At 41.8% G+C, this 23,934-nt stretch overlaps 1 protein-coding gene across 1 annotated transcript in view; it reads left to right on the forward strand.

Moving 5' to 3' along the window:
* PREX1 (phosphatidylinositol-3,4,5-trisphosphate dependent Rac exchange factor 1) overlaps window positions 1-23,934 on the forward strand; it is a 219,947-nt gene that overhangs the window by 155,422 nt on the left and 40,591 nt on the right. The window contains exons 14-17 of the mRNA XM_065414327.1: window positions 293-368; window positions 8,208-8,280; window positions 11,366-11,508; window positions 18,810-18,902. Of these exons, the coding sequence (XP_065270399.1) occupies window positions 293-368; window positions 8,208-8,280; window positions 11,366-11,508; window positions 18,810-18,902 (385 nt within the window). The remainder of the gene's footprint in view (window positions 1-292; window positions 369-8,207; window positions 8,281-11,365; window positions 11,509-18,809; window positions 18,903-23,934) is intronic.

Raw genomic sequence — 23,934 nt, forward strand, 5'->3', positions numbered from 1 at the left:
GACATGTTGTTGATCTGGAATATGTTTCTCATCCAGGCTGTGAGATCTTCCCTAGTTTAAATCTCGGTCCTTTCTTCTAGAAGAGCAGAGTAGCTTCTACTTTTTTTTATTTTATTTTATTTAGTTACGATGCTACACAAAACAGGGACGGTCTAGTTGACCCCGTAGGTCTTTCCCATCCATAATTCCTTTTCCTGCAGAAAATACAGATTGTAATAATTTACTCATTTATCCAGCCTAATCGAAATGTGTACATTTTTATACTGATGTTTCTTATTTTCTTTGACCTAAGAGATCGAGACTACCACTTGAAGACCTACAAATCAGTCATCCCTGCCAGTAAACTAGTGGATTGGCTGATTGCACAGGTAGGAAAATGTAGATAAATAGTACTTACATATATTGCTGTCATGCTATCATTGACAGCTTCTGAGTCGCAAATGCCTGTTCTCACTTCCTGGTGACATTGTAAATAAGAAGAGTGCAGCACTATCTCCTGTAAGTGTAAACAAACTTGTTTGTCTTAGTGATTGGCTGAACAAGAAGTAGGACTGAGTGGACTTGTAAGCTCTGAAGTTTTACATTGTATTGTTTTTGAGTGCAGTTATGTAACAAAGAAAAATCTACATTTGTAAATTGCACTTTCACGACAGAGATTGCACTACAGCACTTGTATGAGGTGAATTGAAATATACTATTTCTTTTGTTTATCATTTATAAACAGTATATTTACAGTCAAATATTTATAATCAAAAATAATATACACTTTGATTTCAATTACAACACAGAATACAATGTGTATGAAAATGTAGAAAAACATCCAAAATATTTAATACATTTTAATTGGTATTCTATTGTTTAACAGGGTCATTAAAACTGCGATTAATCACGATTAATTTTTTTAATCGCGATTAATTTTTGTCAGTTAATCGCGTGAGTTAACTGTGATTAATCGACAGCCCTAGAACCTGACTCTCCCTTACATACAGACCCCTTTATTTTAAGTTCTCATTGATGAAAAGCACTAGATAAGAGCTAGGTATTATTATATTGCCAAAGTGACGTAAAAGGGCCTTTGTGTAAGTAAGCATCGGGCCTGGAATGTTCTTCTTCGGAAAGGTTCTCTCCAATTGCATTTGACATCTTTTTACATTAAGGAAACAAACGTGATTGAAGACACACTGTGGGACCCCATTTATCAAATGAAACAGCTGAAGGGGGGCTACCTATTCCTGCCTAGCAAAGGCAGAAGGAAAGCAGACAGATTAGAGCTCAGGTTGTTGAATCTGTTCCATGTGGCTTAACAGGGTCCATGGAGAATGGGGGGGAAAGAAGCTGCTCTAGCCAAAGGGGAGCAATTTAATCAATCTAATGCGGCCATGATTGTAGTTAATCACAGTTCTGTAGGCAAGAGGATGACTCAGAGGTCAAAATAAAAGATCAGTCTTAGGTCTGGAGAAAGTCAACTCATTTTTTCCCCTCCTTTTCCTCATTCTATTCGGTTAATCCAGCCTGCAGGTTTGCTGTTCACTGAATTTTCCTTTACACTTCATGCATTAGGCTTGAATCATCTGTGTATAGAGGCTAAATTGATGTGTGTGTGATATGAGAAAAATGTCTGGGGTATTCATTTAGTTAATAGGAACATTGTCAACATTTAACTTCTGCATCTTGGCCTTGGCCCAATTCCCATTCATGTCATTGGGGACATTCCTTTGATTCTAGTGGGAGTTGGATTGAGTCCCAAATTTGCTAAATTAAAAATCAAAAATATGATTTTTTTTCTAACTGGTGGCACTACAAATTCTTCCATGGATATAAAAATCCAGCCAGATTCTTCCTGCTACTTATGTCATTCCTTCCTTTATGAATAGGTCCTATGGAACTTAGTAGTAAATTTTCACTTTTCTATAGTTTTTTTTTTAACTATCCCATAGAATTTAATAGAAAATTGCTTCCATGCTATGGAAACCTATAGGATGGTACAGAAACATATAGAAAGATGATTATTTTCTATTAAATTCTTCAGGTATTTGAGTAATTTCTCTAGAACCCTAATGCACTTCTGTAGAATTCTATTAGGACTTTTCTATAAGAGCAGTAATAAAGATTGTGTAATTAGAATTTAGCTGGTGGCCTTGTTGATGTGCATTAAACAGAATAGACTCCCAATTGCTCTTCCATAGCTGTGATGGCTCCACAGGAATGGAAAGGTGTTTGTATCAGTAAAGCAGATGCAACTGCCAGGCATTGAGGGGAGCATATGCAGCATGTTGAATATGGGGATGATGCCACTTTTATGTGGCCACTTTTCTGACTATAGCTACACTGTAAAGTGCCCTGCATTTACGATAACAACAATCAGATTTCCAGTCAGATAGACCTACAAAGAGCAGCCTTCCTATGCACTTGCTTGGAATCCTCACCCCCAGATTGAACTGTTATCTTACAACTGGTCACGCTTTGGATCTTCTACCTAAATATTTAACAGCTGATTTCAATGGGAGCCGCTGGGTGCTCAGCCCTTTGGAAAATCAGTTCATCTTTTAGTTACCCAAATATGGCCTTAGGAATTTAACTTTAGGCACCCATTTTTGAAAATCTTGGTTGTGGTGTCTAATGTGATTTCATAATTAAACACATCACAGAAAAGGGATCTTGGAAAAAATGCACTTTCTGGTTCTGACAAACCCTCTATAGTCAGGATTTTAAGTAGAAAATCATGGTTTGATTTAGAAATGTACAAAAATAGTGAAGACAATTGTTTCCTTTAGATTCAATGACTCAACATAGTACTTGAAGGATGGAATCTGCCTTCTGTTTGTCATTTGGACTGGAAAAGTCAGGGGGATCTTTCACTAATAGAAGAGGCTGTTTTTCATTTCCTTGGCCCTCACAAATATTCAAAAGATTCAGCAATACAGAGGAGTAAGAGCTTTTTTCCTATAAAAGAAATGATATTTTAGCCATCATTTGAGATCCTAAACCCTGCCTCCTACTTGGAGAATATTATATTTTCTTGCATCTGTCAACAGTCAAGCTGAATTTGGTCTTGAGCGACACTTAACTATGTGTACATTTAACCTGTTGCCATTTAAATTTGATACATGCAGCAATCCTTTGTGTATCACATGCTCTCAGAATCTGGGCCAACATAGACACTAATTGCCTGATTATCAGAGATGCTGAGCACTAGTAGGTACTCAGCACCTCTCACTATCAGGCCTATTAAATTGTGCAACTTGGAATACTAGTAATGCATATTCAATACCAGAGAGTCTTTGTGTGAGAGAGGGACGCTGCGGGATTTCCATAAGCCTGGAGATTTAATACAGAGCTTGCTTGACTTTTCTGTTAGTTATTTCCTGCTCACAATGACTGGATTTGGTCTCAGTCATCTCCCATTCTGTGTCTAAGGTGTGTTCTGTATTCAACACTAGAACACAGTATTAGCCATGGCATTGGAGGGAAAAACATGGCCGATGGAAGATGGGGTATTTATGTCTCATCCCATGGCATGGGGTTCAGTCCTGGAAAATGAAGACTTGTAAGAAAGCCTGTGTTGGGTATTTCTCCGGTGACACTCTGACCATTGTCGGGAGAGGGCTTCAGTGGTCATAGCCTGAAAGGAGAAATACCTGCTCCAGCATCTGTGATTGCATGGAAATTTATAGATAATCCACTAAGCATTCATGCAGGTGAATGGCTGGATCCTATCCCCTTCATGTTCCAACCTCATCTACCTCCCACTGACAGCTGGCTGAAAAAAGATGAATACGGGCCCTTCCCATAAGAATGAGGGCTGTTGTAGTTGATGGAAGCTTAATAGCTGTAGCTGTGAGGAAAAGGCTCCAACAATCATTCTTGTGCTTTCTTCTGTACCACTATGAACTGGTCTGTAAAGGCCACTTCCCTGAACTGATCTGTAAAGGCCACTTCCTTCTCCTCCTTCAAATCCCTGCTCAAGTTCTGGTTCTATCTTGATGCAAGAAATTACCCAACTAACAATAGCTTGGTATTGAGTGGCAGTTAAGGAAGGGTGAATGAGGCTCTCACCCATCTTTATCCTCTCCAATCCTGGGCCAAGCCAAGGGCCAGTTTAGGCTCCAGAGAAACTCACAGCAGCTTCAGGACTGCTCTAAGTCTCTCCAGCTGAAACAGCCCCCAGGATCATTCTAACAGCAAGAGATCACCATAATGCAAGGGCCATGTCCTTTTCTCTTGGTCACTCCCCTTAATTTGGGGGTGGGGGAGGGCTACAAAGTAGGTGGTGTAGGCTAGCTATGGTGACCCTGTGCCACATAGGGATTCTCCCATATGAGGAGGATGTTCAGATGGTTGGTTTTACATCCCCTTTGCCTCACCAAAGGCGTGCGAAGAGGCTGTAACAGGGGCCACAGGCTGAGCCTTGTAATTGTAGATTCTAGACCTATTCTACCTCCTTTTGTATGTTGCTTTTCTTCTTAGATTGTAAGCAGGGCAGGGACTGTCTCCTTATGTGTGCAGACAGCACCTAGCACATTGTGGGTTCTACTGTAATGTAAATAATAATCACAATCCCAAGACAGAGCACTGACGAGAGCATCCCAAAGAGAGTGCTGCTGGGATGCTAAAGGACAGCTCCTTTTGCTCACCAGTAGAACTTTCACCATGGAGGTGTGTTTGTGTGCATCTCTGGGCATTTCCTTAGTGTGGGCGTGATTCTCAGCTAGTGTAAACTGGCATAGCTCTATTGACTTCTTTGGAATGACGCTGACTTGCACTAGCTGAAGCAAAGATTTTCTTAGGCATGTTTGTAGTGGACAAACCATCCCTTCCTGTTAATTCCTCCATTCTCTCCTCCATACCATCCTTTCCTCTGTCTTATCCAAAGCCTTCCTCTATAATTCAGCTTCCATAAGCAACATACTATCTGCTTGTACATGTAACAGAGGGAAATAAGCATCTTCTAGGCACAGAATTTCCTTAAGGTTACTGAGGAGGTGCTGCTAAGTCAGCTCAGGCCATCAGAAGACCACATCTGCAGCGGCAACTGAGCTGGCAGCAAGTAATTTGAGGATCTGGGCACCCTGGAACTGAAGTGTGTGCCCTGTTAAAGTGGGAGCATTACTTCCCAAGGCTTCCCAGCCTAGATAAGGGTCTGAATTGTAATGGAGCTCTTGCAGCTCCCATTGACCTGAATTTGACTTCAGTGTGAGCTGCAAGTGCCCTGAAAATAACAAAAGAATATGCAGAGCTGGGAGCATTCCTGATCAGTCTGCAAAACTGTGCAGAACTGCACCTTGATTTTATAAGAATCACAAGCATCTGCTGGAGACTATATTGGTACTGACAAAAATCAATTCACTTGTGACCTGGGTCAGAATTTGAATGCAGAGCCCCAGAGATGACAGAGGCTAATCCACCAATAGTTGGTCCACACTCCACCCGGAAAACATTAAGTGGTAATTCTAGGAAAGGAGGTATGAAAGTAAAAGGAAGAATGTAAGGCAGAATGCTGTTACAAAGATCATTCTTCTAGCCCATTGCTTTGACCATGTCACCCCTCTTTGAATCCCTCCACTGGCTCCCCCTTCTCTATTGCATCAAACATAATCTACTTGTCTTCACTTTCAAAGCCCTCCATGGCCTATCCCCACCCTACCTTTCATCTTTTACTCACTATTGAGATGTAGACTCCCACCTCTGATCATAGGTGCTGGAACTAGGGGTGCGGCGAGGGAAGTGCTGCAGCACCCCCGTCTTGAAGTGGTTTCCATTATATCCAGGGTTTACAGTTTGGTTCAATGGCTCTCAGCACCCCCACTATAAAAATTGTTCCAGCACCCCGCCTCCGATTGGCTCATGATGCCACCCTCCATCACCTCCTTGTTACATTTCCAAACAGGTGCCTTTGTGCTCTCTCCCATGATGCCCCTTGTGCTTGGGAGGAGCTCCCTGTAAACATCCCCAGAACTATCTCATCCTCCTCCTTCAAAACCCTCCTGAGAACTCTCCTTTACAGTGATGTCTACAAAAAAACTTAGCCACGGTTTGGCCACCAGTGTATTGAGAACACTGCCTACCATGCTGGCCAATAGTGTCTCCTTGTACTCCCGTCTGTCTATCTGTCTCCATCTGTCGTCTCTTGATTCATACTTAGTTTGCAAGGTCTTTGGAATGTCTTTTTGTTCTGTGTTTGTACAGTGCCTAGCACAGTGGGATCCTGATCCATGATGGGGCTCCTAGGTGCTACTGCAATACAAATAATAATAAAGGGATATTGGGCCTTATTCACCACTATGTTAGCTCATTGTTTCCCGTGGGGTAGCTCCATTGAGTGCAATCCATTGATTACACTGGCATAAAACCAGAGTAACATGGTGGTGTGTTGACTTTCATGTGCAGTTTCTGCAAGAGACACATCTAAAATTATATGTAGAATGTTAAATGATGTCTCTCTTTATGGTTTTTTTTTAGTACTGCTCTTATTGCAGTTGGAGGGATTGCCAAATACTATTTGGAAATATGCACCGAGGATCTGAAATGCTCTATTTTTAGTTACCTCCTAAATTTAAAAGGTGCTGGTTTTCAAGGGATGTGATCTGAGGCCACGCTAATGTCATAGGAGTAGCCAAGTTTGCTTTAGAATCCCCGCACGTGGAGATTTTAATGTGCAGTTGCCTGGAAGAGAACCAGATCCCAAAGGCTAATTTAAAGAATGGTGAGAAGGCATTTCCCCTTCAATTTATTCACAATTACAGAATTAAATTAGATTTTAAATCCCAGCCCCTGTGCAGAACGAACTATCCATTTAGCGTAAAAAATAAGTCATAGTGATAGCTGGGAATTGTCACATGGCAGGATGTTGAAACTGAGAAGAGACTTGTAAAGCCTTGAAATTAGTTTACAGTCAAAAATTGAGTTTACTGTTTATTAATACCTACTGCTTGTGTATCCTTGGGAGATTATGAAATAGACTCAGGCAACCCCTGGAGCAGTCACACTGTATCCTGGCAGGGATACAGCCATTGCTTTTTATTTTGCAGATCTCATGGGTTTTGTCTTGCTGTCAGATAGTGGCAGTCACACCATCTCAGTGAGCAGCATATGCAGAGGATCAGGCAGTAGAAGGGAGGGAGCCTAAATGCAAACAAGTCAGGGTAATAGGAATCTACCCTAAGCATGTCAGTCATTCTTAGCCAACTTCAGGGTGTGGGCTTGGGGAGTACGGGACCTGTGCTCAAACTGTGTGCTTAATTTGAGTGTTAAATCCCAGGCTGCATGGGTAAGGTCTGCAGGGTGGAGCCTCATCATTCTTCATACATTTTTTATTTTTTGTTTCTTGGCATTTTTCTCTTGAGAACAACCTCTAATGGCTGCAGTTGTGGCCTTTATTTTAGAAATAAAGGCACCTCAATAGGGCCTGATCCTGAGAGATGCTGAGCACCCAGAAATCAGTGGGATGTCACTCGGAGCTGTGAACCATACTCAGCACCTTGCAGGGGCTGGCAGCGAGCAAGAGAGGGTACAGGAGGCACACCTGCAAAAATCTTCCCGTGTGCATGCCAAATAAATGATTACATATGCAGAATTTGGGCATTTATTGCAAATAACCAATTTTCTGCATGCAAATTACTTTTTAATGATTTGTAACAGGCACATTTGCAGGTGCACCTCTTGCACCCTACTTTGAAATGTTGGCTCGAGGGCTTCAAATGATATTTAACTGAGTGAGTCCTTTTTTGTAGATTTGGCTGCATGAGAAAACAGAGTACCATAGAAGTTTAATTAAATGCAACCTTTGGGAGTTCACTTGAACTGATTATGCATAGAGAGTTTTCCCTCTCGGTTTAGATATAGATAAAAATCTCTCTCTCCTTCTAAGAATGAGTGGTATTGTCTGTGGCTAATGGGTACTGAACTCAATCTTTATTGTGATTGCCAGTAATAAAGAAAAAAAGTCTCCACACTGAGGTAATATTATTCGTCTGTGCTTGTAAAATAGCTGCTTTCCAGAGACTTGGTCTTTTGTCCTCCCAATTCCTGTGGGAGGGAAGGGGTGCTATATATAGGAATGAATGGGATTTGGGCAAAGGGAGGCCTGTTTTAATTGTTTGCTATTGTTCTCTACCACTCTGCTAATTTCAGAGCTGCAAGCACAGGGCAGGGAAATTGTTTAGATTAGGAAGTAGTCTGAGGTGTAACATTTATCCTCCTGTTTCTAGGGAGACTGTCAGACTCGGGAGGAAGCTGTCGCACTGGGTGTTGGACTCTGCAATAATGGCTTCATGCATCATGGTAATGTATCAATAACCCATCTCATAGCCAATTAACAGAGCTCTCACTTCAGTCTCATTAACCGGGGATATCTGCAAATCCCTCTCCTATAGGCTGTGCCACACATGCTGATATACAAACAGCTGCAGAGGTCCCAGCAGGATCCATCTGAAATGCAGCTATGGGGAATACTGCAGGCATTGAGCCTATACAGGATGTCTGGGGTAATAGCTCCCCCATAGGGTCCCTGCGTTGATGATACAACAAGGAGTCCGGTGGCACCTTAAAGACTAACAGATTTATTTGGGCAATAATCTGTTAGTCTTTAAGGTGCCACCTGACTCTTTGTTGTTTTTGTGGATACAGACTAACACGGCTACCCCCTGATACTTGACACGTTGATGATGTTCATGGTAAGCACTGCAGCACTTAGCCAGTGTAGAGGGGAGATATTTTTCTCACCATGTGTTTCAGTGCCATGTCTGGGCCATCGGAAATGCCGCACATGCTAAGTGCGGTCCTGAAGTGGGTCTCAGGAGTGACATGACATGCCCTGGTCTAACCTATGCTGAATCTCCCAACACTAGGCTGAGCTATTCTAAAGGAATTGCCAAATTGCTCAGTCCAGTTCCTGCCTCTTGGAGCTGCCTTGGCAGCCCTCAGAGCTGAGCTGCTGGAGCTGCCAGATTCTCAAGCTCAGCCCTGTGTTTTGAGGTCTGCCCTGCTCTTTAATTTCTTGTGGCTATTTTAGATTGTTTTTGCACCCCCACAGCAGTAAAGATTTGCTCTAAAATAAAAGCACCGGCTGTTTACTGACCCCACATTCTGCCATCTCCCATGTCCTCATAGTAATCACAATGCGGCATGTGGGAAACCCAGCTGAAATATCCAAAAACCCTAGTGCAATATAGGAGTAGCAATTAGTGAGGGAATGTAAAGGAGCATCACTATAATTCCTGCCGCAAAATGAAAAGATACCACCTCTCCGATGGGCATTTTAGATGGGCAACGCCAATGGAAATTCACATCGGAGGTAAAAGCATGGATTCTGAGAATTTGTAGCCATTTGGGGCTTTAGAGTTTGAATTAAATTCTCTGCCCCCATTGCCTATCCCTGAGAAGACACTGTAGCAAGCACAGCCTGTTCCCAGAGTCTAACTGCTAATCTCAGTTTATGGAACTGGGGGAACTCACCATGTGGAAACTCACTAGCATGTTCGCTCTCTTTCAGTTCAGCCAGCAGCTCTGGCCCCACTCAGGAAACCTGGAGGCAGAGGGACGGGAGGGTCAGATTGTGATACCCTTATTCACATTGCGTAGTCCCTTACTTCTCAAAGAGCCCCAACGATCCTTTCAGAGCAAGGTCCTACTCAACAGGAGCAAGTGTCTCAGAATATGGCCCATCATGAAAAGGAGACAAGTGATGAGCAATCCCCAGGGAAGCCGAGGGTCCAAACTTTCATCCCTCCAGCCTGGTGATTGGGTGCATGGAGACCTGAGCTCAGAGCTGGAAAATGTACGTTGTAGAGCCCCCATCTCTGGCAGACCCTCAGGGAGCGCCCCAGCCATCGCCTGGATTTTAGGATACATTGCCTTGTGACAACTGCAGGCTTTTAAATACTGATATATTATATACATATATAAATGAAATGGCTGCAAACATTGTCATGAAATGTTCCTGGAAAAGGTGAGTCAGGGACTGGAGAGGAGGAGGAGTGTGGAGAGCACCCAGTATTGCTGCTCTGGGCCAGATCAGAGGCTGTCTGTAGGTTTCTCTGCAGTGTTTACCCATAGGCTTTAATCAGAACCACCCGTGACATGGCCCCAGAAGAGGAAACAGATATTAGGAAACAGACACCACGGCCAAACTGGTTCTGCAAATCCCTGCCAGACAAGTGATTAAAAAAGCTGCTGAAGGAAAGAGACTCTGTTGAGAAGTTAATTTACTTCTGAGGCCATTTTTTGTTGTGTGGAGCTGACTGGCCTTTGGAAGCCTCACAATGGGTTTGTGTTTACAGATGGGAATTTCTCCAGCTAGTGGCTGACAAAGCAGCCACTGCATCCTCCCTTGAGTATTTCAGATTCTGCACCAATAGCGTGAAAAGGTGCCCCATATCTGACTGCAGGGAGAGGCAGGTTGAATATGAATAAGCAGGAGCCATGGGGATTGGGCATGGTCTTAAAGCTGTAGGGATAGGGATCATGGGGCCCAGCATGGAACTCTTTGGGCACTAGCACCCAGATTTACTCTGGTTTATAAAGCTATTGTTACACACATACAACAGCCTTTCTCTCTCAGAGCCATATGGTGGAACTCCACTCCCATTTTCAGCTCTCCTATCCATTCTTAATACCTTCATTCCACATACACTCTGAACCATTATGTGTGGACTCCCTTGCTATCCCTCTAACAAGCAGTTCAAGAGCAATATTGTTCCCAAAGCTGTGAACCTGCCCATTGTCTTCCTCCATGATGCTGATGCCCAGACAGGGAAGTAAACAAATCACATCAATATGTGTTTCAGCTCCATTAGACAAACTGCCAAAGATAAATCAGCATATGACCAATGAAGAAATGCTAATTCAGTGGGGAAGTAATATTTACTTTCCAGGTTCCAAGTGGTGTTTCCAGAGATGAGACCTATATGAACCAACCATAATACATAGTTGTCTAATGCTTGATAATATACTACATAGCACCTTTCTTCTAAGAGGACCCGATGGGCATTACACATGCATCAGAAGCATGGGTGTAGTTTGGGGGTGTCAGAGGGGGCATTGCCCTCCCAAACTGCAAGCCTCAGGCAGACGTGGAATTTGCCCCTGCCCCCCACACGCAGCCACATTGGCCTGACTGGAGCTAACCCCCAAATATAGAAGTCAAACTATGCCTATGATCAGAAGAACTGAAGATCTGACCAAGATCCACCATGCATCTTGGAGAGGTGTGCCCAAAGTGTGCTAAATAAATGATTGGCTAGAATTGGTGGTCAGGATTTTGTTTGGTCTTTGGTTTTCTAAAGGTTGGAGAAATATTTTTAGATTTCCTTCTAACTTGCTCTCTCTCTGTCCACGTGTGTGTGTGTCTTCCACCTTTGGTTTTCAGTCCTGGAGAAGAGCGAATTCAAGGATGAATCCCAATATTTCCGTTTTTATGCTGATGAGGAGATGGAGGGTACAAGTTTCAAGAGCAAGCAGCTGCGTAATGACTTCAAGCTCATTGAAAACATCCTAGCAAAGCGCCTGCTGGTAAGACAGAACTGGTCTGGTGTTTGTTTCACAAAAGGCATTGTGATCTTTAGCTTTCTAAGAGACTAAATTTATACCACAGTATAGTAGAAAAAAAACAGGGTGGGAAATTACAGACAGTAGCCAGATACTGCAGCTGACTGATTCACTGTGAGGCTTCTTTTTCTTGAGAGACAAGATGGGGGAGGTAGATTCAAAAGGAGGCCTTGCATCAAATGGGCTGAAGTTAAACACTGAGTGACATAAATAGCATGGTAGATGTACTTAGGTAAAAGTCGGGTAATTCTCCAAGATTCATATGTTTTTAGGAGTCACTATCAGAGTGATTCCAAATAGCTTCAGATAGGCTGGATTCTTATACAGAACATATCCAGTTCAAGTCTCAGTTCCAATATCATGGCTGGGATCCAAGAAAACCATTTTCCAGGCAATAATGTTGTTCTCCATGTTGACTGCCCTTCAAATAGTTATTTCCCATAATTCCCAGTCTGTTAAATACCATCACACTCTTGACTGCATGTGGACTGCTTTACCCTTGTTTGGACTTGGATGTCATTTGTCCAGAAAACCTCATTTACTGCCAGTGGCCCAGAGCCCACTCTCCTCTCCTATTGAGCACTGGCAGAATGCAGGAGCAGAAAGAAAGCCCAGGTCAGTAACAACAAAAACAGCTTTGCTGGAAAGGATCCTGAGGTCCATTAAAGGAGGGAGGAGTTTTCCTGGTGGATGGCCAAAATTGTACCCTCCTGCTGCTATTCTTCCTGCAGGGAGATCATTCAATGTTTGTCTTAATGGCTAATTGTGATATTTAAAGCACTATACAGTGATGTCCCTCCCTCCTTCTCCCTAAAAATCGTTCACCTGCGCAGCCAGTGCTAGTGAGCTGTGTGTCTATATTCATCCTCCTATAAAGTCATTTGATACAAAGAAGCTGCTAAAGGAATAATTTACTTAACTTGCCAAGAACTTACACTCTGGGCTTGATTCCTGCATTTTGCAAAGCACTCAGAGGTCATTTTCATATTCACTCATAGGGAATTGTCATCACTCAAGCGGCTTTGCTTTTCTTCCCTGTGGACAGAGGTCCCTTTTTTGGGGAAACAGATTAACCAGCATACATCTTCCACTTTTCTTCCCCCTTATTTAAAAGTTCAAGTGTCTAACAACAGCATTATTTCTACCCCTGAAATAAGGGAGCCTTTTAAAGGTCAGCAGTAGACCTGGTTGATCCTACTTTCTGCTAATGTGTTGGGTGTTTATTAGCATTCACCAAAGAGTTTATGTGAATAAATTTCAACCTCTTGGGCTGTTCGCTTTGTCTGTTTCCTATCGATTACAAGTAGTGTATGACTGAGCACCTAAGTGACATCTACTCCCTGACTGGGTAACTGAAAGATTTAAAACAGGAGAAATACTTATTACATTACTGTTACTGTAGTTCCTAAACAAGTGTCATTGTGTTAGGCACAAACACAATCCCCTCCCAAAGAGCTAACAGTCGAAAATGAATAATGAATGATTCATAGCAAATAAACAGCACACTTCTTGGTACAGATTTTCAAATTAATAATTATTTGTGCTAAAATTCTGCGCTTCATTGCTATTTACACAAACAAACCAAGAGCTGCCTGAATACTTGTGAAGTAGAAGATCCCACAGATACAAGCACTGGAAATGCATCACATTTATTCATGATAACATTCATGCCTCCCTTTTTTGGTTAGCAATAAGGAGCTGCTGGAATCCTTGTGCTTCCCTGTCTGCAGGTAACATCTCCGCCTTGCTCCTTAGGGCTCCCTGTAAGCCACATTGTAGTTAGGGTAACACAACCTCCGCTCTGCTGGATTTTGTACTGTATCTCTGCAGTGTAACCTGTGTTGCCTGAGGGGAACAAACTCAACTCACTTACCAACTGGTGCTAGGTTTTCCCCCCTTTCCCTATCTTGGACAACCTTGAACTGTAAGGAGAGAAACAACAAGAGCTTTCTGGCCAATGAAAATCACAAATGCCAAAGGAAAGTGATTCCAGGCTGGAAAAAAATGCACTTCAAACAAAGTTTGATATTCATTTATTTATGCAGTTGTTTTTGATTTATGGACATAAATCTTGACATGCTGAAAAAATACACAAAATTCTTTGCATAGTTCAGAAAGCATTAAGGCTTCTGACAGCCTCCAGCTACAGGGATTGTATCCATGTTGCAGCATTCCCCTGTTAACTTTTGATCTACACTTCAGCTCATCAGGCCCAGCACTTAAAGAATCAAATCTCAGACAGACAAATGTGCTTGTGGAGATGGACATCCATGAAGGATCCACCAGAAGTTTCACAGTCACAGTCCAGTCTATCAGTAGGGTACACCAACCGAGTCAGGATCATTTGTCTGATCTTAAATGAAAGGTGTCAGAGCGTTTCCCATCACTGTAGAAATACTGCCTGCAAACATCATGGGGAACAGCTTCTAAAGCACCTAAGGAGTGTGGTAGGAGCCTAAGTCCCATTTTTCAAAAGGACCTACGTTGTTCAGGAGCCTAGCCACCATTGAAAGTCAATACCAACATTACTGCCTTCTGGCATTGTAGGTGTTTTGGAGAAAGGTGGCATCTAGTGGTCTGAGCACAAGAATGAGGAATACACCTGTGTCCTAATCTAGATTCTGACATGAGCTCACTGTATAGCCTTAAGCAAGTCACTTAAACATGCTGTGCCTTAGTTTTCCCATCTGCAAAATGAGGATAATACTTACCTGCTATCTCGGTCATATTTAGAAGAGGCTTTGAAAACAAAAGGCACTAAAACAAATAATAATTAATAATAATAGCACTTTGAACTTACTCTGTATAGTGTAGCACCCTCCCATCCCAGGGTCTCAAGTGTGTAGGTACTAGGTTGCATTATAACTCATTCATGTTTCTCACTTCAGTTTTAAAAGAGCCATTTCAATGAACAAGGCAACCCCCTTAAATGTGCTGATAAAACTATGGAATTGCAAAACACATTTCTCTTATTCAGAGATTAAATAGTGACTTGCATTGTTAAAATAAAGTCCTGCTCACTCCCTAATAAAATCTCTTCACTGTTTACTCATTCCAGGGGAATTATTCTTAAGTCTTGTGCTAATATAAAATGACCTCATTCTGCACAGCTTCTGCAAGAGAGAGGCTGCCTCATTACCTTTCATTGGTCTAGCCTCCCAAAGTCTATTCAGGCTTGAGAATTCAATATCATTGATTAAAAACACCCTCAGGAACAGAGTCACTAATGAGAGTCTGTCCCAGAGGGATCTCTGAACTCCCAAGGAGTTGGGCTGGCAAGTCAATAACAAGAGGCATCTGTCATCCAGGTGTAGCCAGAGGCCATGATAAGGGTATTTTTGAGTGGATTTGGCCACTAAAAACCCCAGCAAACACTAAAGTGAAAATAAGTCTCTCTTATACTGTAAATCTTCCATTGTTAAGTTATTCAGAATGTTCAGTTCACAGTGGAGGTCATGGATCAAAAGGATCTTGGTTTTTGTTGTGTTTTATTTTTTGTGTTTAGTGATTGGGGAAATGTAACACCAAAGATTTTAGTGGCTCAAAGGCTTCCTTGGCAAGGCTTATAGCAGAGCTGGGTTTATGCTGCAAATGTTTTCCCCACTAGTGTATGTCTGAAGTTTTCAATTAATTCACTTCAACCATGTTCACACTCTCTGTTGAGTTGGATTTCCGCAATCATGCAATCAAGTTTTACTCACGTGTATCCTGAGGGGGATTGGATTTAAGATCACACACTTAGGTCAGTATGCATGCAAGGAGCACAAGGAATACATCTGAGGAATACCTAAAAATACAGTTATTGGGCCAGATTCTGAAAACTGGAACAAAGTCTCAGTAAAAGGGATTTGCCCCGAGGAAACTGAGCTGAAGCGAAAACACAGCAAATGCAAGGGGAGAAATCTTCAGCCTTTTGCGTGCTTCCAAGCCTTCTGACTACATAGCCACCATCAACCGGCCACTGGAAAGTATGTGAGGGGAGTAGCAGATATAACCTTTGCTTCCCTCCCAACACTGGTTTAGCCCATGTGCATTTGTGTACAGAAGATGGCTGAAATAGAAGTTAACCTGGAATAAAGGAAGCCACAAGCTATCCATTTGGTGTTACTGTTTATTCAGACAGACCACACTGCAATCTGATGTCCTGGCCACTGACAATGGTTTAACATGTGTTTTCCATGTTGGGGGAAAGTCCCCTACCAGATGATTGGGCACTTTCATAGTGCAGTAGGGATATAGTTCCATGTTCACTAAATCATCTCACTCTTTGTTGTCACCATTTTTTAATGTTGGCTTGTGGCCAAGTTCTGCTGGTCCATCGGGGCACACAGACCCCTTTGATTTCAGTGGGGAGCTGTCCATGGAAATTTGAGGGTAGAAAGTGATCATTAATGACTTAGATTCTCCTTAGCTTAAAGCTTATACTTTCTGCCTCTCTGCCATATCCCAAATAGCCATCTTTGCTTCTGCCAAGAGCCATCCATTAAATAGCGTGGCTCTGTCTGGGAAGATCAGCCCTTAAAGATACAGTCCCCTGTACATATCTATTACACTGATTACATTAAGTAGAGGATCTTCAATTTTTTCAGAGCCTGGACCATCTTTTAATAGACATTGTATCATGGACATCGCTCCACCATTCACAGTTATATGACTTCCCTGTGGCACTACAACTATAGCTTATGTGGGAAAGTGTCATACAAGAAATATTTAATTCAGTATTTTTAGCTGCCTTTTAATGGGATTTAGTAGCTAGGAATGAAAGAGGAGCCAGCATCATGTGACCAGCCTGCTTTGCATGGACTACTCTGCAGACCATAGTTGGAAACCTGTGTACTAGAGTGACTAGCAAAACAAAGAACTATATAATTGTTATGATGGACACTGTAGTGGTAACAAGCTGTTATTGGGAAAGAGTGCAGTCACTAATAAACGGTGATACATGTGCTGGAACTCGTATCTCACTTGTTGCAAAGAAAGCAGATGTGATAGAAACAAATATAATGGGCTATTTTTAGGATATTTCTTCTCCCTGTGTTCTGGCCAAATTCTATTTGAGGATGTTCTGCCTGTCTAAACTTCCCCTGCAATTTCAATTGAATATTCTTCTTTACATCCTGGACTGTATAATTGTGTGATGCTGCTGTTCAGTATTAAGCAGCTGCCGTTTTATACTCCCAAAGTGGCTGCATTTCAGAGGTGACAGAAGTGATTCCTGTATATGGAAAGTCTCTTCATTGCTTTGGGATCCTTTGGGATGAAAGGCTGTACTGTACTGAAATGCAAGGTATTACTATTTCATTATGTGGAAAACACATTCCAGCTTTCGTCAAGTGTTGCATAGCAGCAGATGAAGTGAACACTGACTATAGTTTGCATAAATGTTTATAAAAGGGCTTTGGGATTCTTTGGCTTGAAAAGTGGCATAGAAATGTAGGACTATTAGTTTCATCACCATCACTTTCATTGAAAACAATCCACATTAAAAATTTTACAAACAATTCCGTTTGCCCTCAGTTTTAGAACTGAGAAGGGCAGGAAGGTCATTAGAAAATGACAGGGCATGAAAGAGATTTCCATGTGCAATCAGGGTATTTGCACACAAACTAGACATTCAATGGTGTGTAGCCCTTGGCTTCTCAGGTTTTGCAAATCAAGACCTCTGTGTGCATCTACACAGTGAGCAGCAGCCCACAGCAGTGAGTCTCAGAGCTTGGGCTACAGTGCAAAAAATAGCAGTGTAGACATTATAGCTTGGGCTGTGAAACCTACACCTCTCCCTAGGCTACAGAGCCCAAACTCCAGCCTAAGCTGCAATATCTACACAGCTATTTTTAGCACCGTGGTGCAAGCTCCATGAGCCCGAGTCTGTTGATCTGGGTTTGACACGTGCGGCCGCAGGCTGCTGCTCGCTGTGTAGATGTGCCTTGAATGTTTAAGATACTGGCTCATTTTGTTTCACTATCCGCATCTGTGAGAAAGCTGAATATGGTCTTGTCATGCCACATGTGAATGTTCAGAAGCACCCAAGGTTTTGTTCAGAGTAGTGGTCGTGGGTCATATAGAGTGGCAACTTTACCATGTTATCAGGGAATACAAGGATGGTGAGTTAGTGTTGTTTCCAATAGAGCTATCTGAAATTACCACTGTTCCCCAACAACCTGCCTCAGCGCTGTTGGTTGATTTTTCTCCCAAAAGGTTAACACTGCATTTGGCTTTAGCTACGTGACTCCCATTCAAATAAATGGGAATTTTAAGGCTAACTCCCCAGTTGGTGCTTTGAAAATGGAGCCCTGAGCATGTTTCTCCAACAGGAGAAACTGCACAGCCTCTTTGCATGGAAAATGACAAGTTGAATGGGAGAGCTGCCCAAGTAGTTTTCAATTGAATCCCAAACTTGAGGCAATAATGTACACATTGTGTTGGGCTGAAACTCATGCCACTTGTAACAGTGCAAGGTCAAAACCTAACTAGCACTGTGCTCATTTTCTAACGAACTCTTTGTACTGAGTATGCTTGAGTAGCATTGTTCTCAAAGCGTTTTGTTAGAAGGAACCACTGCACATTTTCCACTGAATCTTCCCCCCTTGGTGCTTCCCTTTTTATTTGAACATCTCCTGAACAGGTTGTCGTTGTTGTTTTTTTTCTTGCAGGTGTCCTAGAGTAGTGAGTTATTTTGCACCTGGAGATTTTTGGCTCCTTCAGGGAAGGAAGGTTCTATTTTCATAATCTTCTGCTGTGATGAACCACTAACAGGAGGAAATTGATAAGTTTTAGTTAATGGCATTGACTGTAATAGAAAAAGACTAGTGCTTTTCAGCAGTGTAGAAGTCGGAAGAATCAAGGGAGTAATCTTCTATAATTTTCTTCTCATAGTGGCACGTGTTAAATCAGATGAAAATAAAAGCTGCCTATAATCTATTAGATTTATTTCTCTGATTTATTAGATGTGTATTAAATGTGTTAAGTTCACGAAAATGCATGAGGCTTAGCTGATGGAACTCAGTACAGAGATTGAAATCACAAGTTATTAAGTTCAGTACACTACAGGAGAGGAGTAACTGATACAATTTTAGGCTCTGTGTTATGCAGGAGATTACATTAGATGATCTAATGGTCCCTTCTGACTTTCAGATCCATGAATCTATGACAACAGTGACTTAAGAAGTGAAAAGCCCAGCTCTGTCTCCTTTCAGCTCTCCAGTTCCTCCAAAACACACTTCCATATCTGTAAAACATTACCCGGTGCTCTTTTTGTTTTTAAGATCTTACCTGGAGAGGATGACTACGGGTTTGACATTGAAGAAAAGAATAAAGCAATCGTGGTCAAGTCTGTTGAGCGAGGATCTCATGCAGAGGTGAGACCTTCTGACAATTATAAACATTTCCCTTTTGGCAGTGGGAAGAAGCTTCTTCTTTGAAAAGGCACAGCAATATCCTTTATGAGCCTGTTTCATGTTAGTGGCAGCTAATAGGAAATTGGGGATTGTTTGCAGTTCCTCTGGTCATAAACTGCCTCTGTGCATTGATACGTGTTTGGCTGCTTTGCGTAAAACATTCTTGCTGAAACATTTTTATTAAGTGAGAAGCTCCTTTCTGTGATGATCGCAAAGCTTGGGCAGTGTCAGGAGATGCAAAGCTGAGAGCAGGGAGACAGTAGTTGGATTTACAGAGTGGGCATACACTGTATTTGAATACTGTTTTTTTCAACCATATATAAACTGGTGATTCTGGTGTTTTCTAAAAGCCCTAATCAGCTTTATTGGATTCTCACATATAGTAATGTATCTATCTGAGGTAGTTATATGGCCTCCATTACCACAGTATCGGAGCACCTCACAACCTTTTGATGTATTTATCCTTACAACCCCTTCCCCTCCCCCCCCCAAAGGTAGGGAAGTGCTATTATCCCCATTTTGCGGAACGGAGGCATGGAGAGACTTGCCCAACGTCACACAGGAAGCTTGTGGGAGAGCAGGGTCTGGAACGCTAATCTCCCAAGTCCAAGCCTAGCACCTCTGTCTGTGGGCTATCTTTCCTGGCAATCCTGCAGATTGCTTGGATGTGTACTGCTCTGGGCTGCCTATGCTTCCTTAATGATCTAAGGAGAGGAAGCAACCAGATTGATTTCGACATGTTGAGAGAATCCCAAATAGCAACTTTAAGATGCAGTTTAATATTAGAATTAAATGATCTTATTCTCCTTTGTTTTGTAGCCATCAGCAAAGCTGTGCCCATGCCTCAGCTCATACTCAAATTAACAGAAATTGGCCAAATATTTTATTAATGCAAACCTCTAGGGTAAACCATTGCCTGACAGATAATCCCTCGGTCATTTCTTTGGCCAGCTGCCTGTAGAACATTCTGCATTGAAAATCTGTTTGTGTTTTGAGACAACAGAAGCACACAGTTTTCTAAGGAATCTTTTTCTTGACTGTCCAAGACAAACAAGCTGTGACCATCTGCCCATCTTTTCAACTTGGCTTTAAAATCTTGAAGGAACCAAATCAAGATCTCACTGAACTGGAAAGCTGTCAACTCAATTCACCAAGATTTGAAGCCTAGCAGTAATGCGTTTCATTACATTCTTGGGCTCTTTAATTGCTTTTTGATGCTACAAAGCGATCTAGCATATGGTTCTGTGCCAGCTCAGCAGCTTTAGGCCATTTTGGAAATCCTCTGCCTGTTTTAACACTCCAGGGACAAAACCAGGGCAAGGAGTTTCACTTCATTATGTCCAACCACGGTTCATTGGATTTTATTACCGATCTTTAGGCCAGGTTAGGATTTCAGATATACTAGTGTGAATCTGGAACAACTCCATCAACTTCAGTGGGGAATTACTCCAGATTAAAGGGGGCAGGGGACAAAAGCCCATAGCTAGGTATAAAAAAAGGTGCCCTTAACATAGGGCTAGATGTTGGGGGGGAGGGGAGAACGGAAAATTACAGTAGGGTCATAGGAGCAATAAGAAGGATAATAATGGGTGGATCTACTCAGCATCTTAGATGTCTGTATACAAATGCAAGGCATATGGGGAATAAAAATGAAGAACTGGAAGCATTAGTACATAAACTAAATTATTACTTAATTGGCATCACAGAAAAGCAGTGGGATAAATTCATGACTGGAATATTTCTGTAGAGGGGTATCGCTTGTTCAGGAAGACAGGCAGGGAAAAAAGAGAGGTGGTGTTGCATTATACATCAAGAATATATACACTTGTTCTGAGGTCCAGAAGGCGGTGAGAGGTAGACCAGTTGACAGTTGGTTGGTGAAGATGTCACAGTAGGGGACTACTGTAGACCCCCAAATCAGGAGGAGGAGTTGGATGAGGCATTTCTAGAACAAACAACAGAAATATCCAAAACACAAGACCTGGAACTGGGACTTTTAACTACCCAGTCATCCACTGGAAAAATAATACAGCAAACCACAAAATGTCCAGTGAGTTCTTGAACTGTACTTGGGACATTCCTTGTTTCAGAAGGTGGAGGAAGTAACTGAGGAAGTAACTTGATTCTAACTAACAGAGAGGAATCTGTTGTGAATCTGAAGGCAATTTGGGTGCAAGTGATCATGAAATGATAGATTTCATGATTCTAAAGAAAAGGAAGGAGTGAGAGCAGCAGAATAAGGCCAGTTTGATGTAAAAAAAAACAGACTTTCACAAACTAACAGAACTGGTAGGTAAAATCCCACAGAAAGAAAATCTAAGGGAAAAGGGAGTTCAGGAGAGGTGGAAGTTTCTCAAAGAGACAATATTAAAGGCATAACTATCCTGATATAAAGGAAAGATAGGAAGAATAGTAAGAGGCCAACATGGATCCATCAGGAGTGCTCTGATGATTTGAAAATCAAAAAGGAATCCTACAAAAAGTGGAAACATGGACAAATTGCTAATAATGAGTACTCAAGAATAGTACAGGCATGTAGGGACAAAATCAGAAAGGCTAAGGCACAAAATGAGTTACACCTAAGCTAATGATATAAAAGGCAATCAGAAGAGGTTCAATAAATATATTAGTAGCAAGAGAAAGATGAAGGAAAGTGTAGGTCCTCCACTTAGCGGGGAGGGAGAGCTAATAACTGATGACATCAAGAAGGCTGAGGTGTTTAATGCCTATTTTGCTTCAGTCTTCACTAAAAAGGTTAATTGTGACCAGATACTTAAAACAATTAATATTAACAACATGGAGGAAGGAACACAAGCTGAAATAGGGAAAGAACAGGTTAAAGAACATTTAGATAAGTCTGATGTATTCAAGTCAGCAGGGCCTGATCAAATGCACCTTAGGATGCTTAAGGAACTAGCTGAAGCAATCTTGGAACCATTAGTGATTATATTTGAGAATGCATGGAGAGGGGGTGAGATCCCAGAGGCCCAGAGAAGGGCAAACACAGTATTTATCTTTAAAGGGGAATAAAGAGGATCTGGGGAATTATAAACCAGTCAGCCTAACACTGCACACAATCAGTTTGTAAGCACCTAGAGGATAATAGGGTAATAGCCAACCTGGATTTGTCAAGAACAAATCATGCCAAACCAACCTAATTTCCTTCTTTGACAGGGTTATTGGCCTAGTGGATGTGGGGAAGCTTAGATGTGATATATCTTAATTTTAGTAATGCATGGTCCCATCTGACATTCTCATAAGCAAACTAGGGAAATGGGGTCTAGACTGAATTACTATACAGTGGGTGCAAAACTGCTAGAAAGAGCATACTTAAAGAGTTGCTATCAATGGTTCTGTCAAATTGGGAGGACGGATCTAATCGGGGTCCCACAAGGATCTGCTCTGGGTCAATGTTTTCATTGATGACTTGGATAATGGAGTGGAGAGTATGCTTATAAAATGTGCAGGTGACACTGACCTGGGAGGGGTTGCAAGCACTTGGAGGAGAGGATTAGAAGTCAAAATGACAAATTGGAGAATCTATCTAAAATAAACAAGATGAAATTCAATAAAAGACAAGTGAAAAATACTAAACTTAGGAAGAATATATCAAATGCACAGCTGCAAAATCAGGAATAACTGGCTAGATGGTAGTACTGATTAAAAAGAACTTGGGAGTATAATGGATCACAAATTGAATATGAGTCAATAATGTGATGCAATTGTGAAAAAGCTAATATCCTGCTGGGTTGTATTAACAGGAGCGTCATAGGTAAGACACGGGAAGTAATTGTCCTGCTCTGCTGGACACTGGTGAGGCCTCCGCCGGAGTACTGTGTCCAGTTCTAGGTGCCACATTTTAAGAAAGACGAGGACAAATTGGAGAGACTCCAGAGGAGAACAACAAAAATGATAAAATGGTTAAAAAAACTGGGCATGTTTCATCTTGATAAAAGAAGGTTGAGGGGGAACTTGATAAACAGTCTTCAAATATGTTACTGGCTGTTATCTAAAGGACAGTGATCAATTGTTTTCCATGTCCACTGAAGGTAGGACAAGAAGTAATGGGCATAATTTACGGCAAGGGAAATTTATGTTAGATATTAGGAAAACCTTTCTAACTATAATAATAGTTAACCTGGAACTGGCTTCCAAGGCAGGTTGTGGAATCCCCATCACTGGAGGTTTCTAAGAACAGGTTAGGCTAACATCTGTCAGGGAGAGTCTAGGTATACTTGGTCCTGCCTCAGCACTAGGGGCTGGACTAAATGACCGCTTGAGGTCCCTTCCAGCCTTCTGTATGTATCTCCGGTATGCCTCATTCAACGCATTCCATGTTTAGTATATTACCAGCAACACTTGTTTCCACATGTTTTGATCCTGGAGCTTGTTTGTAAACAGTACACTCAGACACCTAGGAAGGAAACAACAGTGAAAAAATTACCCCATTGAGAGTTGTGCTTGCTATCTGACTTTGAACATCCAACTGACAAGCAGATGTATTGTATTTGCACAAACCATGTCCAACATGCAACCATTTGGCCAAAGGCCATCTGATAGATAGCAACCAGTGGGCTGCTCGCTCTTCAGAAAAGCCAGAGGCCCATAGCCAGACAACTGTACTGAGTTATCATAAGGAACGTCCATGATTCAGGAAATGCAAGAGCCATTACAATGTAGAATTTTGCTCTTAAAGAAACACGACTCCAAATTTTAATCTGCTTGAATTGTTATAATCCATGGAAGAAAATATATTTTCCTATCAGGGGGTAGCCGTGCTAGTCTGTATCCACAAAAACAACAAGGAGTCTGGTCAAGGAGATGCATCTGAAGAAGTGAGGTTTTTACCCACGAAAGCTTATGCGCAAATAAATCTGTTAGTCTTTAAGGTGCCACCAGACTCCTTGTTGTTTTTATATTTTCCTAGGTTGTTCAATTTGGCATGAAACTTTGCACCTAATTTGTACATGGATTTACTGTACCATGATTGTTT

This window comes from Emys orbicularis, chromosome 12 (assembly GCF_028017835.1).
Source record: "Emys orbicularis isolate rEmyOrb1 chromosome 12, rEmyOrb1.hap1, whole genome shotgun sequence".
In the NCBI taxonomy this organism is placed as follows: Eukaryota; Metazoa; Chordata; order Testudines; family Emydidae; genus Emys; species Emys orbicularis.